Here is a 23,115-nt window from a genome sequence, read left to right as displayed (position 1 = left end):
AATTGTCCAAACCGCAATGGCAATTTCTTATTTTAGGATCATTTTGAAAGAAAAATAAGACTTCCATAGTTCTCAAGTGGTGGAAGTGGAGGTTGGAAGCGACATTGGGCCCTCTCTCTGGCATAGTTCCATAATGGGGGACATTTCCCAGTGAAAGGCTGCGAGCGGATTGGTTCCCTGTTCCATTTGGGAAGGTCATCAGCTTCATGGAGGTCACGTTCTTCCTGCTGACCATGGGCTGGGTGGGGGTTAAATGGCTGGGATAACGGGATTGGAGGGCTGTCACAGCCTGAAGCTCTGTGGCCTAGAAGGGGGCTGTGGCAAGAAAGGTAGTCCTTAAAGCCATGATAGACAATGGGAGGGTTTTCCTCTTTACACTGGGTCGACTACATCAAGTCCCCTAAATTTTAATTTGTTCTTACCTCTCAGGGATGCCTCCATGCTGAGTTCCCCCACCTCTGACCCCCTAAAACCTGCTAACTTTTCAGAACATCAGTTCATCCCAAAGCACTTTATAGCTAGTGAAGAACCTTTGAAGTGTACTCACTGTTATAGCATGGGAAATGTGCCAATTTGAGAACAATAAGCTCCGATAGTAGCTATCCGATAGTAATCAGATAATCTGTCCTTTTGTAATAATGATTAAAGAGCATGTATTCACCCAGAAGACAAGGGAATCTTAAACACAACCAGAAATTGCTGGAGAAATTCAGCAGGTGAGAATAGTTTAATTTGGGATTATAGTTGACATGGACTGGTTGGCCCAAAGTGTCTGTTTCAATGCTGTATGACTATGACTCTATAACTCTGGCAGCAACTGTGGAGAGAGTAGCAAAGTTAATGTTTTTAGTCCAGTGACTTGCCATCAGGGGGCTTAATAAGGGCATCGTCACTGCTCTTCACCAGAATAGTGCCACAGGATATTTTACATCACCAGAGAGGGAGGGTTTAACATTTCATCCTGAGGACTGCACTTTCAACAAGCAGCACTCTCTCGGTGCTGCAGGCACCAGCGCTACCCATTAAGTCAGCATACCAATATCAAACCAGTCTTGCAACAAACATAGGCATATCTTGAAACAGCTACATCCTGATTAGAAAGTATCAGCATTTGATTGCACATTTCAAATTCACTGCTTTCTTTAATCTTTTATTTTGCTTCCTGCACTTCATGTTACTCCTTCACCAGTTCTCTACAGATAATCAGACATGACCGTCAAACAGATTTAACCTATACATTGCTGTGATATCTTTATGCACTTACTCGCCATGACTGTGAATTGAAGTTACATCAAGTGATATTGCATAATAGTTACAATGCAGAAACAGACCAAGCAGTTCCATGCGTCTTGCTGTTTAAGCTCCACAGAAGTAATCTCTCACCTTACTTCATCTCAGCCTGTCAGTATATCAAAGTGTTGATAACAAGTAAACAGTGCAAAATACTTTTATGTGCAAGGAAACATATTACATTTTTTGGCCCAGTTTCTGGTCATTACCTCTGGATATGTTTAATGCCCTATGTGTTTAACAATGTCTGGCACTGTGTGCTTCTGTTCATATTAGATTTGGTTAGAAATGTTGCTGTCAGAAGTTGAAAGATATTAAACCTTGAGCTTGCTGTGGAGTGGCATGGTGGCCCAGTGGTTAGCATTGCTGTCTCACAGTACCAGGATCACAGGTTCAATTCCAGCTTTGGGTGACGGTGTGGAGTTTGCACATTCTCCTCGTGTCTGTGTGGGTTTCCTCCCACAGTCCAAGGACCTGTAGGTCAGGTGAATTGGCCATACTAAATTGCCCATAGTGCTAGGTGCATCATTCAGAGGGAAATGGGTTACTCTTTGGAGGGCCAGTGTGGACTGGTTGGGCCAAAGGACCTATTTCCACACTACAGGGAATCTAATCTAAAACGTAGGAACAAGAGTAGATGACCCAGTCTTTTGAGCCTGCTCCCTCACTCAATGTGGTCATGGCTGATGTGACTTTAACCTCCAATCCCCTGATAATCTTTCCTCCCCTTGGTAATCAAGAATATATCAACCTCTGCATAAAATATTTAAAGGTTCTGCATCCACCTTGAGGAGGGGAATTCCAAAGACTCACAAGCCTCTGATAGCAAATAATATTTCCTCAACTCCGATTTAAAAGGGCAACCCCCTCTTTTTAAATGATGTCCCCTTGTTTTAAATTTCCCATGGGGGAAACATCCTCTCAGCATCCACTCAGTCAAGTCCCCTCAGGATCTTATGTTTCAATTAGGTCAGGCCTGACTCTTCTAAACTCCAGCGGATACAGGCCACGCTTGGCGAACCTTTCCTCAAAAGGCAATCTGCTCATTCCAGGCTTTAGACTAGTAAACCTTCCCTGAACTGCTTCCAATGCATTAACATCCTTCCACACATGAGGTGACCAGAATTGTACACAGTGGAGCAGATGCCCTGTATAAATGTAGTCTCCTTCCTCTTGCACTCAATTCCCCTTGCAATAAAATATAACATTATAATAGCTTTCCTGATTACTTGCTATACCTGCATACTCACCTTCTGTGATTCATGCCCATGGACACTCAGATCTCACTGCATCTCAGAGCCCTGTATCTATTCATAATTTTGATAATTATTTTTTATCCTTTCTGCCAAAATAGACAACTTTCCACTTTTCCATATTGTAGTCCATTTGCCAGACCTTTGCCTAGACACTTAACCTATTTAGCAGGTCAGGCAGCATCCGAGGAGCAAGAAAATCGATATTTCGGGCAAAAGCTCTTCATCAGGAATTCCTGATGAAGGGCTTTTGCCCAAAACGTCGATTTTCCTGCTCCTCGGATGCTGCCTGACCTACTGTGCTTTTCCAGCACCACTCTGATCTAAACTCTGGTTGCCAGCATCTGCAGTCCTCACTTTTGCCTACTTAACCTATGTATTTCACTTTGTAAGCTCCTTACGTCCTCTTCATAACTCACTTGCCTACCTATCTGTATCATCAATTAATTGAGCAACTATACCTTCAATTCCTTCATTCAATCATTTATATAAATTGTAAAGAGTTGGGGCCCCAGCACTGTCACTTGAGGTACACCACTTGTAACATCCTGTAAAAGATCCATTTATACCGACTCTCCAGTTCCTGTGAGCCTGCCAATCTCCTATCTATTAATATGTTTCCCTATCCATCAGGAGCTTTTATTTTCCACAATATGGCACCTTATCAAATACTTGACTATTAAATATACAGTCGAACTCCTGACTGACTAGTTAGCTGGCCAGCGCAGATGTACTCAACTACACTTCCGCCTGAGCCCTTACATCCCACAAATCCTAACCTCACCCCCTTCTTCCCAGGGGGGATTCTTTCTGACCCTCTCCATGAGATTGTGCACCCGCTGAGCTGATGAATTGGATGTTTGCTTGCTGGGATTCCCAAGGGTTTGAAATGTTACATTACACCTTCACTGTGCTAAACAGTAAATTGAAGAGTTGTGCTGGCTTCTGAGAACAATGGTTGATGCTCATGAATGACATCAGTCAGGCAATGCAGAATGAGAGAATGTGGCTTCCATTCTTCTCGTCTGATTATGTAGACAGGAGGCGGAATCCATTTTCATATCTGGTCCTTATTTGTTTTGATGGCTCCACCAACCACATGGCTATAGGCAGCTCACTGGGAAGGTGATAAATTTGATGATCCAAATTCTCCTTAAAGGGAAAGTGAAGTTTTATTGGTGTTTTGTGGAAAAGTACGTTTCTAGATATTGGTAATTATATGGACAGCAAGGTTCTCTCCTTCCTTCTAGGCATGCTGCAATGTTGTCTTACAGAGAGGTAACCCTTAATGGTAGCATGAACTACACCCCCCCCCCCCCCTTGCTACCATCTCAATCTGCTCCATCTTCACTTCACTAGTCACCCAATTAGAAATTGGAATGTTGCACAATTCCTCTGGTTGTAGACTTAATCATCAACCTTCATTTTGTTATCATTTGCTACGAGGATTTTACCAGGCATTCTTGGTCCCCCTTGCAAGTTTTAAAATAAAAATGTTGAAAATATGCCACCAGTCCTTGCAAGTAGTACTTTAGAGGCTGCTTGCTCAAGAACCCCTTCTCCCCCTCGCAAACTCCAAACATCAAACTTAATAAAGACAGAAGCTGCACCCTCACTACTTCAATAGATTCTGACTCCACTAGATCTGTTAGGACCAACAAACTGAATATTGAGTGGTGGATCCTTCATACATGACTAACCACTGCCCTGTTCTGGGTTTGCTGTGCCATTTGAGGGTGGCATGGTGGCTCAGTGGTTAGCAATGCTGCCTCACAGTGCCAAGGACCTAGGCTTGATCCCAACCTTGAGCGAATGTCTGTGTGAGGTTTGCACCTTCTCCCTGTATTTGCGTGGGTTTCCTCCGGGTGTCCTGGTTTCATCCCACAATCCAAAGATGTGCAGGTTGGGTGGATTGACCATGCTAAATTGTCCATAGTGTCCAGGGATATTCAGACGAGGTGGATTAGCCATGAGAAATGCAGGGTTTTAGGGCAGGGGGATGGGTCTGGATAGGATGCTGTTCAGAGGGTCAGTGTGGACTCAATGGGTCAAATGGCCTGCTTCCACATTATGAGGATTCTATGATTTGTAAATCAAATTGTTCTGCATGAAGCTTCCTAATATAATTATTTGCATAAACAAATTACTGTAGTTACAAATGGGTTATTTCCTTGTTCAATTGTTTAAACATAATGTATCTTTTGAGACTTCGTGACATGTGATACTTGTTAGGGACCAGGCCAGACTCCCTCAAAACATTTCAAGAAAGTGGCCCAGACCCTAACTTTGCTCGTTGTTTTAGGAGGGATGCAGCTGGTCAAACCATGCAGCTGGTCAAACTACATACTTATAAACAAAACGGAATTTATTTACAAGATTACCAAATAAAACACAAACAAAAGAGAACAAAATACCATATTACTTAACTTATCTGAAAACTCAACAGGTTATCCCAACTTAATGATGCTGTTCCAAATACTTGCAACAATCCCCATCAACACCCCTTGGCACAAAAGGAAAAATCAAACACATGGTCTTACAGGAGAGATGTCAGAGCGAGGGAGGATCAGCAGGGACTTGCTTCTTTGGGTCCAGCAGCTTTTACAACTGCTTTCAATGATGTGGAGGTGTCAGTGTTGGACTGGGATGGCAACGTTAAAAATCAACTAGGCAAATTCTGATGAAGGGCTTTTGCCCGAAACATCAATTCTCCTGCTCCTCGGATGCTGTCTGGCCTGCTGTGCTTTTCCAGCACCACACTCTCTAAAGTTAAAAACCACACTACACCAGATTATAGTCCAACAGGTTGATTTGGAAGCACTAGCAGCACTCCGAAAGCTAGTACTTCCAAATAAATCTTTTGGACCATAGCCTGGTGTTGTGTGATTTTTAACTAATTGCTGTCAGTATATAGCCAGGCCAAAGAAAAACTGAGCTGGGAGAACTGGCCTTTCCCCTTTCATTGTACAAGTGTTTCTTTAAAATTAATAAGCCATTTACCTGAGGCAGTATCTGTTAGCTATAATCAAATTGGCCCTAAAACCCTTCAACCCCAAACTTTTTGGAATCTGTGTCTCTTACAACCTCTCTGAGAAAACATCAAGGACAACATAACTTTAATAAAGGGCAGCTTCATCACATACTACCACTTGCAAGAATAAGTTATATTTATAAATTACCATTGGCTATGATTTTAAATACTATAGAGGATTTACGAAGCCGAGATTGTGAAACTAAATGATTCACTGAGCTCCTGCATTCATTAAAACAGCCTTTTGCCTTTCTTGGCAGCATCTGTTACATTGTATAATCTGACACATAATAATGTTTTACTTGATATTGTGACAAGTTTGTAGAGTCATAGAAATGTACAGCATGGAAACAGACCTTCGGTCCAACTTGTTCTTGCCGACCAGATATCCCAACCCAATCTAGTCCCACCTGCCAGCACCCGCCCCATATCCCTCCAACCCCTTCCTATTCGTATACCCATCCAGATGCCTTTTAAATGTTGCAGTTGTATTAGCCTCCACCACTTCCTCTGACAGCTCATTCCATACATGTACCACCCTCTGCATGAAAAGGTTGCCCCTTAGTCTCTTTTATATCTTTCCCCTCTCATCTTAAACCTATGCCCTCTAGTTCTGAACTCCCCCCAACCCAGGGAAAAGACTTTGTCTATTTATCTGATCCAACCCCCTCATGATTTTTTAAACCTCTATAAGGTCACCCCTCAGCCTCCGAAGCTCCAGGGAAAACAGCCCTAGCCTATTCAACCTCTTCCTATAGTTCAAATCCTCCAATCTTGGCAACATCCATGTAAATCTTTTCTGAACCCTTTCACGTTTCGCAACATCTTTCTGACAGGAAGGAGACCAGAATTGCACACAAAAAACAGGAAAGTTCTGATCTCCAGAACCACAAAATAAAAATAATCTGCCAGAGATAGATGAAGCTTTCAGTCAAACAGTTGATGTTAGCATAGAGAATTAAATACATTTGGGCATGGAGTTATACTCATTGTCAAAAGCTAATGGACTACCATAAAAAATTATCCAAAGGCTTTTATCACAACAGGGATTCAGTTCAAAAGCCAATTACTTACCCTTCTGTTGTGCTGGATATTAATCACATAATTCCAATCTTTGCAGCTGTTACCAGTGCCAGTGTTGGTTTGAATGCAGCAGGGTCAGTTTCAATAAAATGTTGCGTTTGAGCTGGATATAAAATCCCTGATTCGTATCATTGAGACATCAGGAATTGTTTAAAGTAAGTGACATGGGTGTTCCAAAGCTCCTGGGAGAAAGTGAGGACTGCAGGTGTTGGAGATCAGAGTCAAAAAAGTGTGGCGCTGGAAAAGCACAGCATCTGAGGAGCAGGAGAGTCGATGTTTCAGGCATAAGCCCTTCAATCAGGAATGTTTCAAAGCTCCACCAAGCCCAGCTGACTGCCAGCTCCTGCCTATATTTGCTGTCGGCCACAGTGAAAGGTAAAATAGGGGAAATGGGTTAGGTCAGAGAGGGATGTAGCAATCAAAATTTCATGCTGAGCAGGCAAGCATCAAAGAGGAATGTGACAGGTATCATTTTAAAAATATCTTTTATTGCAGTTCAGCTCTTTTCCCATGTCTCAGGCATTTTCTGAGGAATTTCCATCTTTTCAGTCCTGCCTTATAAATTAATCCTGAATATCTATCATCAAATAAAGGGTGAAGCCTTGACTGTACCAGAGGCATTTCCACAGTCACTGCCCTGAAGAAAACAATCCATCAGGACGTCAGCTCCTTCTCTGAGGTACAAAGCCACAGATCCTCCATAGGAAGCATCGCCAGGGCTGCCTCCCGCAGCTCTCACCAGCTCAGATACTGACCCTTCTGTCGGGCTGAGGAAGTGTGGGGTGCCTTCCCTGTGACAGCCCTGCAGCTGGCTGAGGAAAAACCCCATCCCTCACTCAGAATAGAATAGAATCCCTACAGTGTGAAAACAGGCCCTTCGGCCCAACAAGTCCACACCGACCCTCCGAAGAGTAACCCACCGAGACCCATTCCCCTACTCTATATTTACCCCAGACTAATGCACCTAACCTAGACATCCCTGAACACTATGGACAATTCAGCATGGCCAGTTCACCATCTACATCTTTGGACCGTGGGAGGAAACCGGAGCATCCAGAGGAAAGCAATGCAGACACAGGGAGAATGTGCAAAGTCTACACAGTCGCCCGAGGATGGAATCAAACCCGGGTCCCTGACATTGTGAGGCAGCAGTGCTAACCACTGAGCCACCATGCTGCTGTTGGCAATTGGAGGCCTGGGCAGGAATAGAGCCTGTTGGGTCAGCCATTAATAACTTCAATCAAAGGAGCAGCAGGCAGGTTTGCCAGAGACTGAATCAAAGGTTGGAGGACTCCACCAATACTCCCTGTACTGTGCAGTCACTGGCATATGATTATCCGGCTCCTTCCGTGGACAAGTTGGTGGCTGCCATGGAGAACCAGGTTGGGCATTCTTAATGTCTACTGGAGAGACACATAGACTTGCATTCCATTGCTCCAGCCAATGGGACTCACTATCAGGGATCAAGGGATCATGATCTCACTGCAGGTGCCTCTGGAGACAGGACAGTGTCAGTAGACATCCAGATGGAGGCTGAACAACATGTTGGCCTCCCAGAAGTCTCTGCTCAGGACAATCCAGAGGTGTTCAGCCCCTCTACCTTTATACTGTCTGCAATCCCCAACCTTATGCGGGTTCGAGCCTTAACCCTCTGTGTAAACAGGACACTCTCAGAATGAATTTAGCCACAAATGACTCTGGGTTTGCCTGCTCCAACCTCTAAGGCCAACAGACTCTGCAGTAGGGCAGGTTCCCTCCACCTCAGCTACAGACCCCAGGACTGCAACAAGACATTGTGGGAGGACAAGGAATGAAAACACTCATAACGAAAACACTTTCTGAGAGTACATAGGTAGAGTGGGTGAAACTTCAACTTCAACCTTATGACATTTTTAGATATATGTTTGCTTTTCATCATGAGCCATATGAGCAAATGTCCTTTTAGCTGCAACAACAAGAATGAAAGTATAAAAGCTAGCCATTTTTAGTGTCGCATAATGTTCTAACCCAGTCTGAGCGATAGGTATCTTTTCCATAGCACTCTTAGAAGAATGAAACTTTGTCAGGATTGAATGAAGGAACTACATTTTGATGACTTCTGCCAGTTTCTGACCTTAACTTCAATTAAACAGCAGGAAAAGCATAAAAAGGCCAAATTGGTCAGCTACATATGTAACTAACATGGAAAATGCTGGAGAAACTCAGCAGGTTTGGCAGAGAGAAATAGAGTTAACATTTTGATCTTATATGACTCATTATCAGATGTTCATGAAAACTGAAGAGTCATATTGGACTTGAAATGTCAATTCTGTTTCTCTCTCCATGAATGCTACCAGACCTACTGAGTTTCTCCAATGTTCTCTGTGATTGTTTCAGATTTCCAGTATTTTGCTTTTCTGTAAGTTAATACTTGAGGTCCACATGCAGAATAATGTGACAACAGATGTCTTTAGCCTGCCCTGTGCAAGTGTCTGATTAACATTATTGCTCATGGAAGGGGATCACATCGTACAAATTTAGAGTCCCTACAGTGTGGAAATAGGTCCTTTGGCCCAACAAGTCCACATCAACCCTCCGGAGAGTAACCAACAGATCCAATCCCCTACCCTATATTTATCCCTGATTAATGCACCTAGCCGACACATCCCTGAACACTACGGGCAATTTAGCATGGTCAATTCACTTAACCTGCACACTTTGGATTGTGGGAGAAAACTGGAGTACCCAGAGGATTCTCACGCAGAAACGGGGAGAATGTGCAAACTCCACACAGACAGTTGCCCGAAGCTGGAATCAAACCCAGATCCCTGGTGCTGTGAGGCAGCAATGCTAACCACTGAACCACGGTGCCGCCCTTAAAGATAAAGCCTTCGCCCTCAGAAAAGAAAACACTCGGCCCACCCACTGTGGATGTGGCAGCCATGTCCCACTTCAATAATGCACTTGTAATTTAGATACAAATGGGTACTAATTGAGATGCCATCCATTTGTATCTAAATTACAAGTGCCATCTGTGCTGACAGTAGCCTTTGCCCTCCATGCGGGGTTGTTTCCCAGTCTTATGTGTTAAGTTGTCCACTCCACAATTATTTTCTGCCCAACCGCCTAGCATGTTGACTCCAATCCTCACAATTGAATTCCCAACTTCTCACCATAGCATTACCCCAATAAGTCACTTTTACATTCAGTGATCAGAAATACGGACCTATCACAACACACCACCCTCCGCTCCCCCTGACCAACTTGGAAAGACAGCTCTGCCTGCCCTGACTAACGTATGAGCAGATCCTAGGACTGGCTGTGATCCACTCCCCAGACTGCAATGAAAAGGACTCCACTAACTCCAATTGGCCCAAATGATCAGACCCTGGCCTGATATCAGATGATGCCCTTGACTGATACCTTGACCGATGCCTAGTCCTCTTAGACTTTCAGACATGACTATTTGGTTGAAGTGTGTTGCTGTGTATGCTGCTGGTCAGACTGGTTCTATTTCCAAAGTAGGGACTCATAAAATGTTACATGGACTGGCTGCAGGTTGTGTGCTTTTTGAGCGAAATAGATTGTGTCTACAAGTACAGTTCTGCAAATGCAAATTCACTCCACAGACTTATATGTGTGTGTGTATGCATGAGAAAGAGAGAGTGTGAGTGTGTATATGTGAGAGAGTGCATGTTTGCGTGTGTGCATGTTTGGTAGAGTGCGTGCATGAATGTGATGAAATATAAGCTTGTGAGAGGGTGTGTGCGTGGGTGTTGGTGTGGGTGATGTATGTGTCTGTATTAGAGAGAGAGCATATGTATGAGACAAGTTCTGTGTGAGTATGTAAGAGAGAGTGTGTGTGTGTGAGCGAGGGAGAGAGAGAGAGAGAGAGAGAGAGAGACAGTATATAGTGTACTGCAGTCACTTACGGCCATCCTCATGGGAACCGAACTTGGCTATGAGCCTCTGCTTGGCCACTGTGCGTTGTTGTGTATCCTAAAGTCCATCTTGGAGGATGACCACCTGAAGATCTGAGGCTGAATGTTCCTGACTGCTGTGTTATTAAGTAATTATTAAGTGACTTTTGCAGTTTCTCTTTAAGCAAGACTTGAATTTTTCAAAAAAGCAATCTTCAGTCATTAATATATGGATTCATTGTAGAGCACAGTGCAACTCCAGACTCCCATATTAGCTCTGTTACATCCTCAAATTCCAGTTTTATGGAGCTAACAGCAATCTGAAGGATTAATTAAGATGGTTATTGCTAAGATCGGGGTTTTAATTTGAAGTTGCGCGAAACTCACAGATCAGGAATTGATTGTGCTTATATGGGTATCAAACTATAAAAATAAAGGTAAGGCCACCATTGTTCAACTAGATCATAGGACTGCTCTCTCATTAGGGAGAGATGACTGTTAGTGGTTTAACCTGAGGGTTAGCAAGTGAGGGGAGTGGTTGATAAGGACACTCCTTCACAGTAACCTCAAACTACACTGTTGGCATCACACACTAACCATCCAGTCAGCTGAGCTAACCAACACCTGTCACATTGTATCAGAGCACATTTTAAGGGCAATCTCTGGTTAGTCAGAGGGTTTGAATGTTATAGAATTTCAAAAGGGACATTATCTTGATGAACAGTGTGACACTGGAAAAGCACAGCAGGTCAGGCAGCATCCGAGGAGCAGGAGAATCAACATTTTGGGCATAAGCACTTCATCAGGAATGTGACACATTCCTGTTGAAGAGCTTATGCCCAAAACATAGCTTCTCCTGCTCCTTGGATGCTGCCTGGCCTGCTGTGCTTTTCCAGTGCTACACTTTTCAAATCTGATCTCCAGCATCTGCAGTCCTCACTTTCTCCTAGTACCCTGATCTAGGGAATCTCAGCATATGGCTTTTAATAACTGGTACATAAGGTGCCTTGTTCAGAGCACAATGTTGTCTATAATTCAGTACTGAATCAGCAATCTCATTCTCAAGGCATTGTATGGAAACTGGAAATACCTAGTATAGTATGGGCTGCTTTTCTGAGTTGGGGATTAATTTTTTGTTATATGTTATAAATACTTTGACATCAGCATGCAGAAATCCACACAAGGTATGTTTCCTTAATTTGGTGGGCGTTAGAGTGAACAGATATTCAAATTAAAGAGGAAATTTTCAATTTTCCTCACCTTGCAGGCAGCCTCATCTGAGGGAAATAAACAGCAAAAAAATTAACACAGAGATTTTGTCCATTCATTGCAAATACAGCAGAAGAATCTGATGTCAAATCATTACCCTTTTCTTTTTTGCAGGTGCTCTATAAAGTGTTTAACTCTTTTGCGGCAATTGGCTCAGAAAATATACAAGCTTTAGATTATGTCAAGGGTGTAGGTAAGAAAATTCAATCAATCTGTCTGTCTTGTATGAATGAAATAGTTAGCTGTGTCAGTCCACACCAGTGATCATTCATCCAGTCTAAGTTCAATTTCATCTGTGAGAAAGTGCAGAAATGAAGGCGGTTAGGGACGGGTGACAGGAAGATCAAATTGTGAATCATTACTGCGCTAGTCTTGTATACTTCGTAAAAGCCAGTTCACAGACCTGGGCTGGCTGTCTTTTACAGAAGGCATTTAATATGTGATGAAACCAACAACTGGCTAACAGAGGTATCCAAGTTAAGAAAAAGGGACATTAGTGGATTCAATTCAGAACACTTGATCAGAATTATCTTGAAATCGAGATGCAATGATCAGTATTTGTATTGAACACTCACTTCTAACATTCAAAATCTGATTTCCAAAGCACATCTGAAACCATGTAATCAAAACTGTTTATAGAGATGAGTGGAGTCTGCCACTAATGATCACTTTCCTCTCTGTTCGAAGACAATTGCCTGAGTTTCAAAAATTGTTGATGTGCCTGTGAATAAATCCAATGGGTGATACAACCACTCGAACATCAAAATAAAACCTTTTTGTACATCAGCAAGGAGATTCTGGATGTCATCCAAAAAAAAGAGACAAAACCATTGTAGAATATTATATCTGGAAAAACGTTTTGCCACATTAGCATGATTGTTACCCAAAAAATACTTGGAATGTGAGAGAGGTCATTTTCCATTGACAGAAATGAATGTACAAGTCATGAAACTTGCCAGACAGCAGAAGTGGCTAAGTCTCTATTTGTTTTCCAGGTTCAATCTTCGTGGTGAGTTTGGGTGGAACTGCGGTAGGAATTGTTTTTGCCTTTGTGCTAGCCCTCATCAGCCGCTTCACCAAGCGAGTCCGCATTATTGAGCCACTCTTTGTCTTCCTGATTGTTTACCTGGCCCATCTCACAGCCGAAATGGTCTCTCTCTCCTCTATCTTGGCGTAAGTGAATTGAACCCCGCACTGTTCATGTTTATTCATGCTGGATTATGCCATCCAGCAATGATGGGCAAGAGAGTTCCTCAATGTTCTGACCGCTATTACTTCCTCGTTGGTGATGATGTGATTAAGAGAACTTGTGGCTGTTGTAGCTAAGCAAAGTAACTAGGCTGGGCTATAAAAAAAATTAACTGAAAATGCATCTTTTTGATACTTGAATGAGGTCTTCATAATTCACTGTCAATGCTGCAATCTGTTTGGGATCTGCATTCTCTATTTAAGCTTTTAGCCTTTTTTTTTAAAACACAGACTTGAGCGAGGTCGCTTTGAACCCATAAAAGATCAATTGCTGTTTTTTTTCTAAAATGGAAACACTGAAGGGGCAAAGACATTTGGGAACCTATGACACAAATCATTTAAAGCTGGTGCAAAAGAGCTAATGAAATATTGACCTCAATTTCAAGGAGCTGGCTAAGAAAGGGAGATAAATATGCTTCAGTTATTTAGCACCTTAAGCAGACTCCCCCATCTGGGCTTTCTGTTTTGGGCACTGTGCTTCAGAAAGGCTATATTGATCCATTTGTACAGCAAGGGGCCTTAGATCATGAAGAGAGTTTAAGTGAACTTGGCTTGTACTCAGTAGATGAGAAAAGTTGAAGAACGTCTAGTTGAGATATTAACATTCTAAAAATGTTAACTAAAGAGACAGAAAAACTATTTTATTTCGTCAGGAATCACAAATGAGGGCACATAAACTTAAAATTGGAGCTAGAATTGTAAAAAGTTTACAAATCACCATTTACGACACTAATTTAGGTACAAAGGTACCAGGTACAGATTCTTGAGTACAAATTCTTAGGAAAAACATTATAAAGATAAAGAAATAAAAAGTCCAGTGTTTCACACCTTCAAAGGTCCAAAATCATAGTAATAAATTAGAAAAATAAAGAGATTAAGGTTTAAAATAAGTCATTCCAAGATATTATAATAAAGGAGAAAAATTGAAAAAAAGAATTTAAGATAAAGTCGTCTTAGTCCATAGCACTTTTTCTTATGTTAGGTTTTGTAGAGTTAGATTTTTTAGATTTAGATTTATTGTCACATGTATATAAAAATACAGTGAAAAATTTTTCCTTGTGTTATACGTAAAGTGTCACCATGCTTCGGCACCATCTTGAAACTCTGAATATTATGCAAGATTTTACTGCAGTAGAAATCTCGAGTTCAGTGTCTCAATATGGTAGCAGATGTTGGGACATTGGAGTTTTCAAGACTAAGATTGATAGGTTTTTTTGTCAGATACCAATGAATATGGAGCTAAAGCAAGTAAATAGAACTGAAATTCACATTAATCACGGTCTATTTGACTTGCAGACAAATGAATATCCTACTGTTATTCCTACATTGCTATAATTAAACTGACTGATGTGTGCGAGGAAAATAATTGGGGGCTTAAATAGGTGGTGTTGAACTAGCTTGGGAAATGGCTGAGGATGATCTGAGAGTCTCAGCTTACTCCACGCTAACCATACTCAGTCACTATCTAGAAGAAATGGCTGCAGAAGTTGAATGCTGAACTATATTGCCAGGTCAGTGGAGTTTAATATATTACAGTACAATATTGAATATGTATAGTGATCACTTTAGGTTCTGTCTTGGGTGTAGCATTCAGATCTAGTCACTCGTGCACATGAGAAACATCTAACCTTGGGAGTCACAGATGTTGGTGAAGAGAGCAATCTTTTAGATTAGAGGACTGATGTCTGAAACAGGTTTTTTTTATAATATATTTTTATTCAGAAAAAATAGATTTTTAAATATTACAACAAATACAAAACAATGCAATTCTAAACAGTACAAAAATAGTACAAAACTAAACCATATAATAAAAAAATTCCCCAATCCACCCCCATACGAATGTATAAACATATATAGAGAAGTATAAAATTTTAAAAAAACCTAAACTAGCTATTTAACTAAATAAATAAATATCTAACAACAAACAAATAAATAATAATACCTCAGCCCAGCCAAACAAAACACTCATACATTCACAGTTCCTCCTCCCTGGATATTGGACTCATGAAACACAATCGTAATGGTTATATAAAAGCCCTTGTTAATGTGGCAGATAAATCTGTGTCCAGGGATTTCAAAAAGGGTTGCCATGTCTTGTAAAAATTCTCAGTTTTGTGGTGTACCATATTTGTGAGAAAGTCCAGGGGAATACGCTCCATAATAATCTTCCGCCAACCCGACAGGCCTGGGGAGTTTTCTGATCTCCAACCTAGCAAGATATTCTTCCTTGCACAGAACGTAAGAATATTGAAAAGTTTTTTCTTATGCGCGTCTGCAGGAAATACAATGGGTACGCCCAAAAGAAGCGAAATAGGGTTCTTCTCCACCCCTACACCTAAAATCCTCTCCATTGCACCCGCCACAGCACTCCAATATGTTTGAAGTCTGTCACAAGACCAAAGACAATGGGTAAGAGTGCCCGTGCAGACCTTGCACTTGCGACATGCTGAAGATATCCCTGGTTTAAATTTTGACAAACGATCTGGGGCTAAGTGGACCCTGTGGAGAATCTTCAACTGTAAAGCATGGGTCCTATTGCAAATTGATATCTTCCTTGCATTCTCCCAAATATCCTCCCATGCCTCTGAAGAAACTTCAACACCCAGTTCTCTTTCCCACATCTTGCAGAGTCGATCAGACTCATCTGAGGTGGAACCCCTCAGTTGGTGATGTAAAGTACTGACAGAGAGTGTACCCTTAGCCCTTAGTACCCCTCTATGTCAGATTTGCAGGGATCAGTCAAAAGTGTGGTCTTTTTTTGAATAAAATCCTTAATTTGAAAAAAATGAAAGAGGTCTCTATTAGGTAACTCGTACTTCCGTACTAACTGATCGAAGGACATCGTTACGTCTCCCTCAAATAAATCGTCCATGTAAGATACACCCCTGGCTGCCCAACATTTAAATCCTGACTCTGTCTTACCCGGTTGAAAACCCGGCATACCCACTAAAGGTGTAAACAAAGATTTTTTGCCAATATTACCTTCCCTCTGCCGAATTGCCCTCCATGCTTTAACAGTATTGATGACTATTGGGTTATGGTAATATTCCCTAACTGTCCTCACCTTGTCCAAAAACAGCAAACTGGTAAGGGGGCACCTTGCCTGGGAGGCTTCGATATCTAGCCATATTGAAAGAGGGTCCCCACAAACCCAATCACTCACGTAGGTCAAAAGCGAGCTTAATTGGTCATTTTTAATGTCCGGAAGGTCTACTCCCCCCAATCTGTGAGGCAACTGCAGTTTGGCTAATTTAATGAGGGGCTGTTTATGATGCCAGATAAAGGAGCTGAACCAACTGTTCAGAGTCTTGAGTGTTTGTTTATTGAAAATCAGGGGGAGCATTCGTATAGGGTATAGCAAACGAGGGAGAATATTCATCTTAATAAGTGCTATCCGACCCAACCATGAGACTGGATGTGTCTCCCATCTTTGGAGATCTTGTTTAATTTTTTCAAATAATTGAGTAAAACTGGCTTTGAACAGCCAATCCAGAACTGGAGTAATGAATATGCCCAAATACACAAAACCCCTCTGTGACCACCTAAATGGGAATCTATAGTCACTCTCAACAGTCAACTCTTTCGTAAGACCACCCATAGGCATAGCCTCTGATTTAGCAAAATTAATCTTATATCCTGAAAAAGCGCCAAACGCGTGAATGCATTGTATCAGGCAAGGCACTGAACTGCTGGATTTGTCAAGAAAATTAGAACATCGTCTGCATACAGCGAGATCTTATGTACTTTTGACCCCACTTCTGGAGCTGATATATTGAGATCCCCACGAATGGCCTCTGCCAACCATTCAATCACCAACGTAAAAAGTAATGGTGAAAGGGGACAGCCCTGCCGGCTGCCCCTAGAAATATTAAATTGCTTGATCGTATTCCGTTGGTAATGACCGCCGCGAGAGGTACACTGTAGAGAACCTTTACCCATCTTATGAAAACTTCGCCCAGACCAAACCGGTTTAGAGTATAGAAAAGGTACAGCCACTCAACTCGGTCAAATGCCTCCTCTGCATCTAGAAAAATCACCAATCCCTGTATTGACTGTTGGTGGCATGCTTGAATTACGTTAAACAGCCTCCTAACATTATTGGAGGATCTGCGACCCTTTATGAAGCCCATCTGATCCTCTTTAATAATAGAGGGTAACACAGTCTCCAGCCTTAACGCGGGAGCCTTAGAGAGGATCTTAAAGTCCACATTTAAGAGCGAGATGGGCCTGTATGAAGCACAGTCTTCCGGATCCTTCCCTTTTTTAAGGATAAGTAAAATATTGGCCTCTCTCAGAGATGGTGGGAGACAATCATGACTGTATGAATCATTAAACATATTCAGCATTGGGCCTGACAGTATACTTATAGATTTTTAATAGAATTCACTGGGAAGTCCATCAGGACCGGGCGCCTTTCCACTCTGAAGCTGCCTCACAGCTTCCTGCACTTCTTGCTCTGATAATGGGGCATTGAGAAAGGACTGTTGTTCGGGAGTCACACCCGGGAGCTTCAGATCTCTAAAAAAGGATTCCATTTTGACCTGCCCCTCCTCATAATTCTCAGACTGATATAACTTAGAGTAGAATCTCTGGAACACCATATTAATCTTTTTAGAATCACATGTTAGGTTCCCAGACCCTTCCCTAATCGCTGTAATGGTTTGTGGGGCACTTCTCTTTCTGGCAAGGTATGCTAAGTATTTGCCTGGTTTGTCACCATACTCGTATAACCTTTGCTTTGCAAAAGCCAGCTCTTTCTTTGCCGTCTGTGTGAGCACGGAATTTAGTGCAGTCCGCAGTGCCGTAATCCTCTGTAGTTTGACTAACGAGGGTCGGTCAAAATCGGCCTTCTCGGCTGCCTTCAACCGTGCTTCAACGAAATGTTGCTGCTCACCCATCTGCCGCTTCCTACTGGTGGAATATGAAATAACTAACCCCCTGGCATAAGCTTTGGCAGTTTCCCAGAGAACAGATGAGCTATCAACTGAGCCTATGTTGATGACTAGGAATGCCCGAAATTCCCTAGAGAAATACTCCACAAACTTACTGTCCATGAGGATAAAGTACCTTGAATCAACTACAACATCCTTAATCTTAACCATGAAGTAGACTGGAGCATGTTCAGAGATGGCAATATTACCAATCGTATAGGATGCCACCAGATCCAGGGTTACCGCAGGGGTCAGAAAAAAAATCAATCCTTGTGTGACATCTATGCAGATTGGAGAAAAACATGAAATCCCTATCTGTAGGGTGGAGACACCTCCAGACGTCCACCAACCCTAATTCCCCACACAAATCCAATTACTGTTTAGTTTGTGCAGAAAGTATCGAGGGACCTTTATGCAACCTGTCTACTATGGGGTTCATGAGGCAGTTAAAATCTCTCCCTATAATGATGTGCCGAGACTTGAGACTTATCAGTTTAGAAAAAGCATCTGCCAAGAATTTAAGAGGATGAGATGGGGGACAATAAACATTTAAAATACCATATTCTTCCCCATTTATCAAGGTTTTCAGAATTACAAAGCTCCCGTATGTGTCTTTAACACATTCCAACAATTTAAATGAGAGATTTTTCCTAACCAATATCGCCACTCCCCTACTTCTGGTATTAAATGATTGAAAAATAAACTCGGTCAAAGCCATTCTGCTGTAATTTCAGATGCTCCTTGTCATCCAAATGTGTCTCCTGTAACAAAGCAATATCCACCTTCTCCTTTTTAAGCCTCAAGAGTACCTTCTTCCTCTTAATTGGTGAGTGACTTCCCTTGATATTCCAGGTACACCATTTAATCAAATCATTAGCCATAATCTTCTGCAATTACATTTAAATTCCAGAGAGGAGGAACCCGAACCACAAATTGCTGAGCCTTAGTGTCACATGGTCACCAAATATAAAGACTACATAAACTAAAACCACTACATTTAACAAATATACAAAATTATTAAGAATAAAAAACAACAAAAACCAGAAAACAAACCAACATATAAAGTGCCAATAGCGCTGAGTAGGGGAACTCACTACCTGCCCGGAGGGGGCAACTACCCGTCCCGAACTGCCCATAAATAGGCATCCAACCATCTCATCCACCTTCACTTTTCCCAGCTAGAGCCGCATTGCAAGCACAAGCTAAAAAGAATAAACACCCCATAGAATATCAATATGGATAAAAAAAATTCTTTTAAAAAAAGGGGAATAAATACCCCACCCATCCTTTGGTATGTCCTAACTTAGAAATTTAAAATGTACATCTTAACCACCGCCAGACATAGTTTGAACCAAATTATTATCAATAGAGGAAAAAAAAGGGAAAAACAAAGTTCCAACCGGATTTCCTCCATTTCTTTTACAGAATGATAAATGCATACCCGAGCAACAATATTTATACATACTACAATTGTTTAAATTAGGTTAGTTTGTCCACAAAGTCACTTGCCTTCTCCAATGTGTCAAAGAGATGCATGGATCCATCTAAGGTGATCCGAAGTACTGCCGGATATCTCAGGGAGTACTGAATCCCAAGCTCCCTCAGTCTTCTCTTGACACCATCATACGATTTTCGTTTCCGAATCACCGTCGCTGAAAAGTCATGAAAAAACATGATCTTCGACCTCTCGTAAATTAGGGCCTTTGGATCCTTCCCCTGGAGTCTGGAAGCCTCCATGACTCTCTCCTTATCCCGGTAATGATGGAACCGCACCAGGAAAGGACGGGGGCATTGACCCCGACCCGACCTCCGCGCTGCGACCCGGTGAGCCCTCTCTATCTTCAATCCTCTCATGCCAGTCTCCAAGTCAAGGAATTTCGGAAGCCAATCTTCAACAAATTCCGCAGGCCACTCACCTTCCTTACCCTCAGGCAGACTGATGATCCAAATGTTTTTTCTCCTCCCCCTGTTTTCAAGATCATCCACTTGGTCACGCAAATTACGAACCTGCATCTTCAGGGCTTGGTTCTCATCCTTGAAAGAACTGGCATCAGCTTCCACCACTGTGACCCTGTGCTCCACCTCATCCGTCCTCTTCTCTAGGTCTCCCAGCTGCTGCTCATGCTTCTGCAGCATGAGAGACTGGAACCAGCTTCTATTCAATCTGTTTCCCCAGCATCTCGCGAGATGTTGAGAGCTGGTTCACCAGGTCCTGGAGAGTAATCGGCTCTGAGGCTGCTGCAGGCTGAGCTGCAGACCTGGCCTTGGATGCTCCTCCTCCCTTTTTAGGCATTTCTGGACAGCTGAAAATACAGGTAAGTCAATTTTTAAATGTTTCTTGGGGCTCCACAATCTTTCCAACGCCCCAAGAAATCCTGATGACTTGGATTGGGCGGGTTAAAGGACCGTCCTGCTCTTGCTGCGATGCAAAGCTCTGCAGTGTGATCTTCTCAGATCGCTGCCATCTTAGATCCCCCGTCTGAGACAGGTTTAGAGATCTGTAGACCTTTTATTCCTGAATGGAGGTATAAGAGATGGAAATTAATAAAGGATCTCAGATACCATGTGGAATTGAAAAGGTAGCCCTATTTCAAGTGAAACTACATCCAAGGCACAAGGGATCTCATTATAAATCAAAACAGGGTTAACATGAGAGACTACTTTTTCACAGAAAGTGTGCCTGATACAGAAATGGTTTTCAGAGTCAGATATTGTAGCCAGAACTCGAGATCATTCAAGAGCAATTAGTTGCTGTGTTGGATGAGCTAAAACAAATGGCTTGTTTCAGTTGTATTTATCTCCATGATCTTTGTATTTGAAGTTATCACAGAATCCCTACAGTGTGGAAGCAGGCCCTTTGGCCCAACAAGTCCACATCGACCCTCTGAAGAGTAACCTACCCAGACCCATTCCCCTACACTGTTACTCTACGTTTCCCCTGACTGATGCACCTAACCTGAACACTATAGGCAATTTAGCATGGCCAATTCACGTAATCTGCACATCTTTGGACTGTGGGAGGAAATTGGAGCACCTGAAGGAAACCCACGCAGACACGGGGAGAACGTGCAAACTCCACACAGACAGTCACCCGAGGCTGGAATCAAACCTGGGTCCCTGGCGCTGCGAGGCACCGTTTCATATAGATGCAAATGAAATATACTTCCAAGAAAGGAATATAACGCATTATGATATAATTTCAGATTATCTATGAACAATTCCCAAGCAAAGTTTTGTCTCCCCACCCAGGGTCACCTTCTGTGGTCTGTGTTGCAAAAAGTATGTGGAAGCTAACATTTCACAGAAATCTCGCACAACTGTCAAGTACACGATGAAGACTTTAGCCAGCAGTTCAGAAACAATCATCTTCATGCTGTTGGGAATCTCTGCCGTTGACACCTCCAAGTGGACCTGGGACACAGGTTTAGTGCTCTTCACACTTCTCTTCATATTTGTCTTCAGAGCAATAGGTAAGTGCTCTTATTTCATGATTCCTTCCCTCCAGCCCTGCTCCATTAAATCTCTCAGACAGCTAATGTGAACCAGTCATGAGTGGATGTGAGAGTTACCTATGTTTAATCATTCCAGAGTTTTCCCTACATCTTCCAGATGATTTACTTGAAATCTGAAACACAAGGCTAAGTAAAGTTATATCCCACAGGTGAGGAGTCAACATATTAAACAGCTCACTGTCACCTTCTTGTAGGCAATTCAATATGTGCTGGTCTAGACAGTAACATCAGGAACACCATGAATTAATAGAAAAGGCAGTGCCTGCTGAGAGTGGAACTGCCAAGAACTATGCACATGCGCACCTTCAGAAATGCATATGTGCACAGTTCAAGGACCTGCACGTTATTATGTGGAGAAGCGGACAGGGCTGGGTGAGAGATAGGGCAGGACGGGGGAGGTTAGGGGGAGAAATCAAGAATGGACAGCCTGATCTCTGAGATCTTAGAGATCAGGACCAAGTATGTGGCCTGAATCTGCAATGTTAGCAGTGAATACAATGTTAGCTCATTTCAAAAGAGCTGGCTGGGTTGGTGAGCGAGCAAAACTGTAACAGATAGAATTCAATGTGGGGAAGTGTGAGGTTATCCATTTTAAATCCAAGGGAGATCAGTCAGAATATTTTCTTAATGATGAAAGATTAGGTAATGTGGAGGGGTAAAAAGGAAACGGAAATTGATGCACCCAAATAATAAAAGCTTGTATATCAGTGCAAAAAGTAACCAAAAAGGTCAATAGTGTGTTGGCCCTTCTTGTAGGGGCCTAGAATATAATAAGGTAAGATAATCAATTGTACAGAACATTGCTCAATTGTAAAACTGCTTAACAGCTTCTATTCACCAACTCTGATGTGGTGTGTGAAAATAGACACTTATAGATAGCTACTTTATTCAGATTCCAACAAATAAAATTCAAATCAGCACTTTGGATGGTTTTGAGATTGTGGAAGTAATCTTCTGTGAGCTGAACCTGACTTTACATCAGTAATATAAGAGCAATTAAATCAAAATATGTTCTGGGTCAAACAAATAAATTTTCAAAATTCCATACTGCGAGCTGTGATGCAAATATTTAAAATGCTAAACTCTGTTGATGTAGAAGTCTTTGTCATTCAGTCTTGGAATCTATCATTTCTCAAATAGTTACTGATATACTGATATAAATAAATTAATTAGTATGTAACCTATCTTTCACTCCCAGGGGTAATCCTGCAGAGTTGGATTCTAAATCATTTCCGGCTGGTCCCATTGGACAGAATTGACCAGGTGGTTATGACATATGGTGGTTTGCGTGGTGCAGTAGCATTTGCCCTGGTGATCCTTCTCAATGATCAGACTGTTAAGGCAAAGGACTACTTTGTTGCAACGACAATCACTGTGATATTTTTCACAGTGATAATTCAGGTAAGTGTGTCTGGTTATGTTTCTCACTGACACTAGTCCTTCAGTTTGCCTGCAATGTTTTTATGTTTGCCTGGAAATGTATTATTTGATTAGGGTCTATACTTTTCTTTTACCTTGAAAGAATACTTGCAGTTTGTCCTTTCTTTTGTATCTAGCCAATGTTATGTTGTCTTTTTAAGTTTTAAACCTTAATCCATC

The 23,115-nt window shown here is 42.0% G+C and overlaps 1 protein-coding gene across 4 annotated transcripts in view; it reads left to right on the top strand.

Annotated features, from left to right (window-relative positions):
• slc9a5 (solute carrier family 9 member A5) overlaps positions 1-23,115 on the top strand; it is a 280,610-nt gene that overhangs the window by 159,029 nt on the left and 98,466 nt on the right. For all 4 annotated transcript variants that reach the window (XM_087995957.1, XM_043707124.2, XM_043707125.2 and 1 more), the window contains exons 4-7: positions 11,940-12,018; positions 12,821-12,998; positions 21,254-21,474; positions 22,715-22,917. In XM_087995957.1, coding sequence (XP_087852083.1) covers positions 11,940-12,018; positions 12,821-12,998; positions 21,254-21,474; positions 22,715-22,917 — 681 coding nt within the window. The remainder of the gene's footprint in view (positions 1-11,939; positions 12,019-12,820; positions 12,999-21,253; positions 21,475-22,714; positions 22,918-23,115) is intronic.

This window comes from Chiloscyllium plagiosum, unplaced genomic scaffold, assembly GCF_037043375.1.
Source record: "Chiloscyllium plagiosum isolate Xiang-an unplaced genomic scaffold, Cpla_swu_hap1 HiC_scaffold_17, whole genome shotgun sequence".
In the NCBI taxonomy this organism is placed as follows: domain Eukaryota; kingdom Metazoa; phylum Chordata; class Chondrichthyes; order Orectolobiformes; family Hemiscylliidae; genus Chiloscyllium; species Chiloscyllium plagiosum.
Note: the sequence above shows the minus strand (reverse complement) of the source record. Positions and strands in the feature narration are given on the sequence as shown.